General features: G+C 46.6%; 1 protein-coding gene across 2 annotated transcripts; it reads right to left on the bottom strand.

The window, feature by feature from the left end:
• Positions 1 to 214: 214 nt before the first annotated feature.
• PLEKHF1 (pleckstrin homology and FYVE domain containing 1) lies at positions 215 to 12,131 on the bottom strand. 2 transcript variants are annotated; one of them, XM_053400257.1, is made up of 3 exons: positions 11,634 to 12,131; positions 9,617 to 9,762; positions 215 to 2,221 (listed from the first exon to the last, which is right to left on the bottom strand). In XM_053400257.1, the coding sequence occupies exon 3, from the start codon at positions 2,206 to 2,208 to the stop codon at positions 1,399 to 1,401; it is 810 nt and encodes a 269-aa protein (XP_053256232.1). In that variant the 5' UTR covers positions 2,209 to 2,221; positions 9,617 to 9,762; positions 11,634 to 12,131; the 3' UTR covers positions 215 to 1,398. The 2 variants fall into 2 exon arrangements, with proteins under 2 accessions (XP_053256232.1, XP_053256231.1); XM_053400256.1 differs by lacking the exon at positions 9,617 to 9,762 and having other exon boundaries at positions 11,634 to 12,130.
• Positions 12,132 to 12,581: the final 450 nt, after the last annotated feature.

Here is a 12,581-nt window from a genome sequence, read left to right as displayed (position 1 = left end):
AAATTGGGGCCAGGAAGCAAAGCCAAACTTAGTATGTGTGTATATGTGTGTGTGTGTGTGTGTATGTGTGTGTGTGTGTATATATATATATATATATATATATATATATATATATACACACACACACACACACACACACGCACACACACACACACACGAGCCAGCACTCGTAATACAATACCACCGTTAAGAAGCCATCTGCTCACATGACAAAGCTGCTCCAAAAACCTTCATTTCGAAATGCTCATCTCCAAAACTTTTCCTGTTCATTTCAATCCCTACTCAGTCAAGAAGGCCCTACCCTCCTTCTGCATCAAGCAGATTCAAAAAAGTGCATCCTTCTGTGAAGAGCCTAAAAAAAATGACTAGATTCTTGATATACAATCATATTATAAGCCCTTGATTAATTTCTGCATGGTGCTGTCAGTTTAAAAACCGTAAAGGGGATCTTCCTCTGGTTTCATAACTTATGATTTATGGATCCAGAATTTGACTCCTGGATGTAAGAAAGAAAGAGACTACAAGTTGGGGTGGGTGCCGTTCTGATGCCCAAGCCTGCAAAATGCCCAAGCTGAAAGTCAACATTTCAGGTGCCCCCAAATCTATCAAAGGGACCAAAACTTTCAGCAACGCTCAACACCTGATGTGTTGGGGGTCCAATTCAGCTCTGCCTCAAATGCCAATAAAAACAACTCGCTGTTAGGCCCCATCTGCACTATACATTTAAAGCAGTATCATACCACTTTAAAAGTCATGGCTTTCCACAAAGAATCCTAGGAACTGTGATTTGTTAAGGGTGCAGAGAGGAGACCTCTACAATTCCCAGAGTTCCCTGGGAAGAGGAGCGGATTGTTCTGGAAACTGTAGCTCTGTGGACGGAATAAGGGGTCTCCTCACAACTCTCAGCACACTTAACAAATGACAGCTCCCAGGATTCATGAAGGGAAGCATAGGGAGCTTCCTGAATCAGACCACTGGGTCCACCTAGTTCAGAATGGTCTCCACTGACTGGCAGTGGCTTCCCAGAGTTTCAGACAGGAGTCTCACCTAGCCCTAGATTGAGATGCTATTGGGGATTGTACCTGAGACCTTCAGCACACAAGGCAGATGCTCTACCGCTGAGCTACAGCCCTTCCCCATAGCCATGACTACTTGAAGCGGAATGATACTGCTTCAAATATATAGCGCAGGCCAGGCCTTAGAGGAGACAAGCAGGCTCTTGCATATTTTAGTTTGATTCAGTTATCTTCTTCCTTAACCACAGAAGAGGAAAACACATGGGACCAAAAGACACGATGAAAGATACTCCTCTGAAAAGTGCACTTTGGAAAGTATGTGTTCCCTGTACTCCTTGGAAATAAGTGTGTGGCCCCTGAAATTAACAAGGCCATGCAGAGGTCAGCTATGGAAAGATGACCAAGCTGTGTTGGACGTGTAAAACTCTGCCTCCGCTGACCACTGTTCCACTCTGTCCTCGTCGGACCTGTCGCTGTCATCTCCGCTGGAAGGCTCATAGCCAACCAGAGGAGAATGGGCTGTCTTCGACTGTTCCTCGCTCTCCTTTTTCGCTGCCACCAGCTGTTTGTAGCAAAGGTTGCACACCCTTAAAGGCTTCGGGGACAGCCGGGGCATCAGGAACCTTTGCCGAGAGCAGTCTCCGCACACCACAAAGCCACACTTCCGACAGTGGTGCCTGCGCGTGAGAGTGGAGAACTTGGTTTGCGTGCAGCGCATGCAGATGTCGGTGGCCTTGTCTGGGATCCAGGGGGCGGCGTGTTCCGTGGGGGGCTGCTGGCCCATCTTGGACAGCAAGTGGCGGATGCATTCCTCCAGGTGGCTGATCCATTCTTTCCTCTCGGTCAGGGAAGCGGCGGAAACGACGAAGGACTTCTTGGCCGTTTTGATCATCCAGCGGTTCTTCATCTGCAGGGTATCCGGCAAAGTCTCCAGGGTGACTTCGTCAAGCGGTATGATGTGTTGGGAGCTGTACTTCCTCCTGTTGATCACAATGCTTCCATACACAAGGATGTCGTTGAACAGGAAGAAGATCCGCGGTTTGGCTTTCTTCCGGCATTCTTTGGTCAAAATCCCTTCGCCCAAGAGGACCCTTCCAGGTATGGCCAACGGCTGGCCGGATGCTCCAAAGCAGCTCTCCACAGTCGCAATGCGTTGGCTGTTGATCTCAGTGTTGGCCAGATGGTCTACCATCTTGACAGGTCACCTGGAAGCAAGGAAGGAAAACAGAAGCTGTGACTGCTGAATCTGAGACCAAAAGGATCAAGGAAGTGGGAGTAACTCCCCTAAGAGGAAAGGTTGCGACAATCAGGGGTTTTTTTGTTTAGAGCAGAGTTTCCCACATTTGAGTCTCCAGCTGGACTACAATTCCCATCATCCCTGACCACCGATCCTGCTAGCTAGGGATGATGGGAGTTGTAGTCCAACAACAGCTGGAGACCCAAGTTTGGGAAACCCTGTTTTGGAGAAAAGGCAAGCAAGTGGCGACACGATAGAGGCATATAAAATGATGCAGGGTGTGGAGAAAGTGGACAGAGAAAAGCTTTTCTCCCATTCTCATAATGTGAGAACTTGGGGACATCTAATGAAGCTGAATGTTGGAAAATTCAGGACAGGCAAAAGAAACTTCTTTGCATGGTGCATAGCTAAGCTATAGAATTCACTACCACAAGAGGCAGTGATGGCCACCAACTTGGATGGCTTTAAAACATTATACAAAAGGAGGATATGGCTATAACTGGCTACTAAGCCCAATGGCTATGCTCTACCTTCACTGGCAGAGGCGGCTATGCTTCTGAATACCAGTTGCTGGAAACTGCAGAACTGGAATAATAATAATAATAATAATAATAATAATAATAATAATTATTATTATTATTATTATTATTATTATACCCTGCCCATCTGGCTGGGTTTCCCCAGCCACTCTGGGCGGCTTCCAACAAAATATTAAAAATACATTAAAACATCAGCCATTAAAAACTTCTCTAAACAGGACTGCCTTCAGATGTAGTTGTGCCCGGGTTCATTTATGGGTTTCCAAGAGGCAACTGGTTAACCAGTGAGAACAGCATGATGGACTAGATTGGCCACTGCCTATTCTTAAGTCTCTTCCCTCGTCAGTGCCATGACCTTATGCTCCCCCCACTTAACATCCCAGTGGCTGAATTCAAAATGACAACTCTGAAAAGTGCCTTTGCCCATGTAATAAGACAAAACCAGAATTACTTGTCTACATCAACCCCCATCATAATTCTATGCTTGCATGATCACATATGTACAAACACCAAAACACCGAGTGAAACATGGTAATCAGTATCAGAAGGTACCATCCTTTCAGGACTATATGACTGCAGAAGGTGTGTGTGTCTTACATTTTTGGACATTCCCACATGTCAAGGACACCATGCACATAGAAATCTAGCACGTCAGGGGAAAAGACTCTAGTTTTCCCGTTATCTTAGTGGGAGGGGAAAAAAATGCTTTCAAAAGGGAGAAGGATTCAAATGTGTCCCCCCTAGCAGCAGTCTGAAGTGGTACAGTCTAGGAAGGATCATAGCTGCGTGGTTTTGTGAATATATTGTTTGGCCCCCAACATCTCTGCAAATGTTCATGAGCAGTGCAGGGTGCACCCACACTGTTCTGCCTTGTGTTGAACAAAATAAGATTTTGCAACCCTAGTGGCAGGCCAAACATTCACATGTATGAAGAAACTGAGTCATTTCCCAAATGCATCATATAAAATGAAGTTCACAGAGAGCACATTCTTTTTCTTGCACGTACACACAATGGGTAACCTAAGAGATCATTCACCAAGGAACACACAGCTCCAAAGCACTGAAGGTCATGCCATGGCCAGGTTCCTTTTCTACAATGACTTTGTAAATAAGCATAAAAAATAACCCTGAAAATTCAATATCCAAGACACCTCCCTTCACAAAATGTGCAACAGCTACACCACACAAGAGCTTTGTAGAGAGGAAACAACAGCAAGGGAGAAAGTGCTAGCAATGACAATTGTTTTAAAAACCGCTAGAATGATCATGTTGACAATGCAGTCTGTTAGATGTTGCTCAGGAATGTACCAGTCACTATTGATGGGAAGAGATTTCCCCTACATTTCTCAAGGAGGGCCCACAAAACTCAGTGAAACTGTGTTTGCATCAACATTCCCAGGAATTAAGCTAGGAAGCTCGTGTTACGTTTTGTGAAAGTTTCATGACTGTTCCAGAACTCCCTTATTCTTCCAGCCTGGAAAAAAACGAAACACCCACAATCTGTTATGCAATGATCTTGAGGACCACGCTGCCCTTGCCACATTTGAACTCATTTCTTGTGAATGTCGATTTGGCTTGGATATCTATCAGGACATTTATATGACATATCTTGACTCGCGTGCCTAAACTGAGATGGGTGTATTGATGGTCATTGTATTATTAATGTGAGCTGGTGGGGGGGGGCAGTTGTTTCTTTTCACTTTGTTAAACTTTCTATAAAAATTAACTAAAATCGTATTTTGGTCCAACTGAACAGCCAAGCAGGGCCAAGAAACGAGAAAGCCTAACCCAACTCAGGGGCTCGCCACAAAGTCAGCCCCCATGGACTGCAACATGCTATAGGAAGGGACAGTGAATGTTGTTGGACTTCAACTCCTGTCATCCCCAGCCCAAATGGCCAATGGTCAGAGATGATGGGAGCTGTTCAGCAATACCTGAAGAGCCACAAGTCCCCCACCTCTCCCCTACAGGGAGAGAGAGAAAGTCAATCCCCCCCTGAAATGCTCCCCAATGCTCATGAGCCGCAGTGTGTGCTATAGGAGAAGGCAACCCCTGTCTATCCCAATCTAATTTCACTTGTGAAAATCTTTGCTTCCCAAGAACCATATGGCCTATACCCACCTGCCAATTTATTCCAAAGAAGGTTTATTGCATACCTCTTATGCAACAGCAGCCCATCCAGACAAGCCTAGCACATAAACTATGGAACTCCCTCCCACAGGAGGCGTGATGGCTGCCAACTTAGATGGCTTTCATAGAGGATTCAACAAATTCATGGAGGAAGAGAAGGCTATGGATGGCTACCAGCCATGATGACTATGCTCCACCTCCACAGCTGGAAGCAGCAGCACTGCTTCTGAATACCAGTTCCCAGAAAACAGCCAGAGGGGAGGGTGTTCTTGCACTTGAATCCTCCTTGTGGATTTCTCCACACACATCTGGTTGGCCACTGTGAGAACAAAATGCTGGACTAGATGATCCAACAGCCAGTGTGGTGTAGTGGTTAAGAGCGGTAGACTCGTAATCTGGTGAACCGGGTTCGCTTCCCTGCTGCTCCACATGCAGCTGCTGTGTGACCTTGGGCTAGTCACACTTCTCTGAAGTCTCTCAGCCCCACTCACCTCACAGAGTGTTTGTTGTGGGAGAGGAAGGGAAAGGAGAATGTTAGTCACTTTGAGACTCCTAGTGATAAAGCGGGATATCGAATCCAAACTCTTCTTCTTAAGCCTACAAAAGTTACTAGCCCACACACGACTACAGCCATGTTTTATTTCCCCAACAGCCTGCAAGAAGGAATCCGTGATGCCATGGGGCATCAGATGCAGATCCCTGCATTGCAGGGGGCTGGGCCACGTGATCCTCAGGGTCCCTTCTGACTCTACAATTCTATGATTAAGAACCACTTTTATTTCACACAAAAAATGCCTTTTCGCCTGGAGGCAATTTTGCGCTCACTGTAGGTGATTAGAAACAGCAGCGATTTATAAGTGCGCATAAGAGCTGTTCAGCTTAAGGACCATGGAAGCTTCTTCAGCATTTATTTTTTTTAAAGAAAAGAAACAAATGCACTGCCGAGTTGCTTTGAGGATCAGTCTGTAATAGTGAAGGACCGACTGCCCCACCATCAGCCAGCGTGATCGTTTTATATTTAAAAATCAAAACTAAAAGCCACCACGGAGTCGCTTTGCTTCTGCTATTATGAACATAATGACTTTTGCACACTACAGAACAGGAGGGGAGGGAGAAGCATGAAAAGGAAAGAAAACTAAAAACTACAGTACCTCTGATCTCGGTGCCCATTTGAAGTGGGAACACACAGCAGAGAACGGCAAACTCCAATTATATATATAAAAAGGACTGTTGGAGCCAACCTTTCATAGCTATTAGCGAGAGGTTGTTTTCATGAGAGCTCTTGGCAGGAGGCCTCTAGTAACCTTTCATCACAGAATCCGCGGGGCTGATTAGTTTCACAGGACTCTTCTGTGGACTTCTGTCTTGTAATGCAAAACGTTCCCGAGCTTTGCACAGGGCGGCATTAATTGTACCCCTTGGTGGAGACCAAGGATGAAAAGCAAAAGGGTTCTTAGCAGGAAAGCTCTAAGCCACTTGGAACTCCACACCAGGGTGGCAATGAGGTGCAAACCTCCCTCTTTCTCTGTTCCATCAAAACCAACCTTTCCCCCATAAACGTAAAGAGCAGCTCTGCTGGGTCAGGCCAAGGGGTCACCTAATCCACTGGCCCAGCCAGCCAGCCAGTGTTTGGAAAGCTTACACAGGCAACAGCTCTCCTCTCACATGTTTTGTCACCTATAAGGAGCCAGTGTGGAGTAGAGGTTAGACTCAGCTCTGGACTAAGAACTTGAAGACTTCATGGGAGGCTTTTAAGCAGAAGCTGGACAGCTATCTGCCATGGATGCTTTCATTGCGATTCCTGCATTGCAGGCGGTGGGACTACTAGACGATCCTTGAGGTCCCTTCCAGCTCTACATTTCTATGGTTTTATGAGCATCAAACTCCCCACCCCACTCGGGCATGAAGCCCCACTGGGTGACAGTGGGCCAGTCTCTCTCTCTCTCCCCCCCCCCTCAGACTACCCTACCTTGCAGGGTTGTTGTGAGGATAAAACAGAAAGCTCCACCCTGAGCTTCTTGGAGTATCAATGTATGAGGAGTGATGCACCCACTTGACCACCTCTTAATTATTTTATGGTAAGGAAGTGACCATCTCCACCCCCCACTCCGGAAGAGATTATGAAGGAAAGTTAATCCCTTTGACTTCACCCACTAAAAGCCCCTGGATTTAGTTATCTGTAATTCTCCTGGCTTAATCCACCATGGAGGGGATCTTTTCGGTGGTGCCCCCCCCTATATCTGTGGAACACTCTCCACAGGAAAAACCCCGTCATTATCAGTGTTTAGGCACTAGGCACTTTTCATTGACTTTTGGCCTTTGGTAACCAAGCTGGCCCCTGCAGCAGGGTTCATATTTAGGTGGGTATGGGAAGGGCTTTCTTTAATATTATATCAGATGAACATTTCTGGTGTCTTCTATGATGCATTGGTTGGTTTTTTTTAAAAAATCCTGCTGTATTGTTAAGTCACTTGGAGGCTTTTATTTTTGTAAAAAGGGGCAAATACATGTAGATGACAATAATAATAACATCTGTAGCTCCCAGGGTTCTTTAGAAGCCACAACAGCCAAATAGTTTCACAAGTAATAGTTTCATGAGTGACACAGGTGTAATATAACATGAAAATGAAACCATTGCAGAGCTCTTCAGAAGTGATTTGATCTCAAAGCCTGCAGCGACAGAAGTGATCCTGGTTAAGGAATCCACTGGGAGGCACCCAATAAATTCATGACTGTCCTACATTGTGCAATTTCTAGGGGAAAGAACTGGGTGAAAGGTAGAACTGAAGTGATTCACCCAGGAAAGGTGGCAGGATCAGTTCATGGGTAACAGCAAAACATGGAGAGGTTGCTGGCCTCCACAAAACAACCCATTGCCAGTTTCAAAGGGGGGGGGGGACTGGAACAAATTCAACAACAAGGCTGGGAAATAATGCAGATGCAGAAAAGAACAAGATCGGAATGAGAGGAATCTGAACTCTGAAGCAAAATAATATTGTGACTCAGCAAATTTTCAGAGCAGACAGCTGACCAGTTCAGAGAGCAAGTTTAGCTCCTTAGCACTGGCTTTTAGCAATCATTTGCAGCTGTTAGGTGATAGGCACAGTCTTTCGTCAAGGCTGCAGCTGTGATTTAAAGCTCCAAGAACCTTAGTTAACACACACACACACACACACAGGAAAACTGGGGATGGTATCCACTGCTAGCCCTACTCAGAGTGGGCCCATTGAAGTCAATGGACATGGCTAATTTCAGTGGGTCTACTTAGCTGGTAGTATGGCTTAGTTGGAGTCATGGGTCTTAACTGTTGCAGAGCACATCTTGAACCCCCTGCTGCCAAAGTTAAGCACTTTAATAGTACAAATTTGTTGCATGCTGACTTAAAGGTAACCCTACTGAGCTCAATGGGGCCAAAGTAAGCGTACAGCCTTGTTACATGGATTTCAATGGGGCAGGGATTCAAACAACTTTGCTTCCATGGGCCGCTATCTTGTCACATGGAACAAAAACTTTTGAAATGCTTGAAGAGTAAAACATACCTTCTTGTCGCAAGAACTGAACACAAAATTTTCGGTCGTTTTAGCAAAATTGGGAGCATTCTTCCCACTGATAGCTGTTACTCTTAGGACATGGGAAGGTGCACAGTCTCCTAGTGTTCATCCCAGTAATGTTAGGGAAGGGCCGTAGCTCAGTGGCAGAGCATATGCTTTGAATGCAGAAGGTCCCAGGTTCAATCCCTGGCATATCCAGGCAGTGCAAGTTCCCTGCCTGAAACCCTGGGGAACTGCTGCCTATCAGTGCAGACAGTACTGAGATAGATGGTTCAATGGTTTGATTCAGTATAAGGTAGCTTCCTATATTTTAGGATACACCATTCCAACTGGGCATGCTCAATGGCCATGAAATGCTGCCTTGACTGCTGATGGAGAGGAAGACAGGGAATGGAGATGGTTGGTATGCTGAACAGAGCATACTCCGTGCTGCAACATTTTGTTGCAGGTCTCACTTGTAGAAACTAGTGGAGACGCTACTTCCAAAGGGCAGCCAGGCATTGGTTTATAGAGATCTAGTGACTCAAGAAGCGAAGCCCTGACACAAACATTTCTTGTGCTGCAGTTGAGACAATGACTAATAGCATCTGATGTTGGCCACCTTTGGGGAGAGTAAACTGTTGCCTGGGATGCCACTGGTTTCAGAAGAAACTCCGTGGAAGTTGCACAGGACTGAAACAGAGTCGTGCTTGGGAGGGTGAGCCTGACAGGCTGGTTGCAAAGCCCCCAAACAGTTACCCCACTGGTGCCCATCTGCTTACAGCAAATGGGAGCAGGCTGCCTCCAGACCTCCTGCCTCATGATTGCACAGATGTTAGAGGCTGGGACTGTGGCACAAAACCTTCTCTGTCTGTGGCCCAAGCCCTCTGGAGCCATTTTCCTAGTGAGATCCATCTGTGTCAAATGCTGTTGTTGTTCCGAAAACCCTGATTGGTGGCTAATTGTTTATTTTTAAAAAGAGTGAGCACTGACTCACTCCCACATGAGCAGAGACAGAGACCAGAGCATCAACCGGCTGCATGGCTGCGCTTATCTTTACCCACCTTTGATCTCTGCAGACTAAGCTTTACATTTCCTGGCTAATTTGGCCAGCGTTCAGTACCATTCTTCCTCCACCACTATGCCAAGGAAAGCAAAACACACCTGACAAAGTCGACTCTCAAGTCCACGAGAAACACCTGCCACAACAAATCTTCATTTTCAGCAGCAACAGAAGGCTCTGATTATTATGCTGCCTCCATCCTCCTCTCCTCTCCACCCAGCCTCAACTCTGCTAGGGTTGGTTTAGCCTAGAGAAAAGAAGATGGGGGGGAGAGAGGAAAAGGGGTCCATAAGAACACCAGAAAAACCTTCTGGTTCATGCCAATGGCCCATTTAGTCCAGCATCCTGTTCTCCCAGTGGCTAACCGGATGCCTGTGGGAAACCAGCAAGCAGGATTGGAACACATGAGCTCTCTCTCCTCCTGTGGCTTCCAGCAACTGGTATTCAGAAGCATTGCTGCCTCCAGTTGTGCAGGCAGATCATAGCCACCGATAGCCCTCTCCTCCATGAGTTTGTCTCAATTCTCTTTTAAAGCCACCCAAATTGGTGGCCATCACTGTCTCCTGTGGGATCGAGTTCCTTAATTTAACTATGTGCTGCGTGACCAAGTCCTTTATTTCATTGGTCCTGAATCATCCAACATGCAGCTTCATTCGATGTCCAAAAGTTCCAGTGTTATGAGAAAGGGAAGAAAAACCTCACTCTATCCACTTTCTCCATGCCATGCATAATTTTATAAAATTCTATCATGTAGCCTCTTGCAAGCCTTTCCTCTTCAGCTGAAAAGTCCCCAAATGCTGCAACCTGTCTTCATAGGGAACTCGCTCCTTCCCCTTGATCATTTTGGCTGCCCTTTTCTGAACCTTTTCCAACTTTGCCCAATCCTCTTTTAAAGCCATTGTGGTCCCTGTCATTTACCTGCCTCCAATCTCATTTGTGGGGTGGGGGGATGGTGAAGTCCATCTTGCTTTAGTAGGCTGGGGAAAAGGGTGACAGATGAAATAAAGGAAGCAGAGGGGAGAGTGTCAGCAGCCAGCTTGAAATGCATGGTTATAGGCAGAGATGCCACCTACGGGTCAAGACCCAGGAGTGCTACAGAATGAGAAACAAAGTCAAGCAGGCCCTGTGTAGAAGTTCCTTATCAATCCTCTCTATGACACCAACAGAGAGGGCTTTACCGTCATGCTACAGTGAGAGCAAATAATGTAGAGTTGCGTCAAGATCCTCAGCTGTTTCACTCGCCTCACCTCCTTTTCAGAGCCTCCTGCTGTTGACTCACATTTGACAGTCACCTGGCTGTTTCGACACTGACAGGAGCACTTCTTGGTTTCACTATTTCTTAACGCACCAGCTACATGCTTTGAAGGATTCCTGCCATTGCCATTAAATACACACCCAAACCTAAGAGCTGGGCTGTGGAAGCTTCCATATGCTGCTGCTGCTGCTGCTGGGACTACTACTCCCATCAACCATGACCTTTGGCTAGGCTGGATGGAGCTCAGGGGAGGTGGAGTTCATCAACATCTGGAAAGTCAGTCACAGGTTCTCCACACACACACACCACTCCACCTTACAGAATCTCATCCCCTTCCTATAATCTGGCAGCTGTCCCTGCCATCACACTCAAATAAATAAATAAATAAATAAAATTTAAAAACAAAGTAAGCAACATCATCATCATTATGGATGATAATAATATTAATTTCATTTATAAATCGCTTCCCATGAGGCATGCCGAAGAGATCATTTAGGTCCATTTCAAGTACATTCTTGAAAGAAGAAAAGCGTCACTTTATGTATATTTCGATTGCCAGCGGACACAGAGAGTTGGCGTGATGGAAGTTTGAAAGCCGCTCCCACGGGCGGAAATCGCATTTTAAAAGAGCCCCTTTCAGATTACAACAGCGCACTGGCTCTTCGCTCTCAGGTCCTGCGCTGGCACCACAACAGTTTTGCAAAGTATGTGGAACTCTAAAAGATCGGTGAATTCAAAGCCCCGCAGAAAGACGCTACAGTACACAGACCCTTCGCACAGACCCCACCCCCATGCAGCGCTTCTCTCCCGCCTGCGGTCGTGCAAGGCGGAGAGCGCGGTCGAGCCAAGAGAGATGAATGTACCTCCTCGTGACTTTTCCTGGTTCCTGTCCCAACCGGGTCCCCGGGTCCGTCGATCCCGCCAAGAGACGCCTGGGAATCCGCCTTCAAGGGATCCTCTCGCAGCAGAAAGTGCAATTCCAAAGATTTTTAATCCAGAAGGGCCTCCGCAGAAGGCTCTAGGTTGAGGCTGCAACGCTACCCCTCCCTGGAAGCAAGTCCCATTGAATTTAATGGAGCCTATTTCTGAGTAGGCGACTTTCGCCTGCAAAATCTCACCCTACTTTTTTCTTTCTTTCCCTTTTCGCATCCACGGCTGCGTAAAAAATGAATGAAACAACAACAGCAAAGTATCTCTGGAACGCTCAGAGTCCCCAACATTCCATTCTCCCCGCTTTCCGTAAGTGTCACGAGCCAATCAACAGGCCGCCTCCGAAGCAGGACCGTCCGGTTCTGGGACACTCAGCATTCCACGCGTAGCCACGCCCCCGAAAACAACGGCGGCCAATCAGAGGGCGCAGTCGGAGCCTGGTGAGTTTGGCTGGGCGGGTGAAAAAGAGAGAGCGGGGGAAAAAACAAGAAGAAAAGAGGGGAAGGAATTAAAAAGAGCAAGGGTGACTTAAAGCGGCGGGGCGGTGCATGGAAACTTTGCATTCTGCTAGTAACGGAAAATCGAAGAATCATAGAATTTTAGAGTTGGGAGGAACCTCAAGAGTCATCTAGTCCAACCCTCTGCAATGCAGGAGTCACAACTAAAGCATCCATGACAGATTTAAGCTCTGTTTAAAAACTTGCAGTGAAAGAGACTCCAGCACCTTCCAAGGGAATCCATTCCACAGTCAAAAAGCTCTTACCTTCAGTAAATGCTTTCTAATGGTTGAAACCTCCTTTCTTGTAACTTGAAGCCATTGGTTTGGGTCCTACCCTCCGGAGCAGAAGAAAACAACTTGCTTCATCTTCCACGTGACAGCC

Source organism: Podarcis raffonei, chromosome 8 (assembly GCF_027172205.1).
Source record: "Podarcis raffonei isolate rPodRaf1 chromosome 8, rPodRaf1.pri, whole genome shotgun sequence".
NCBI lineage: Eukaryota > Metazoa > Chordata > Lepidosauria > Squamata > Lacertidae > Podarcis > Podarcis raffonei.
This window is presented reverse-complemented; position numbering and strand designations above follow the sequence as displayed.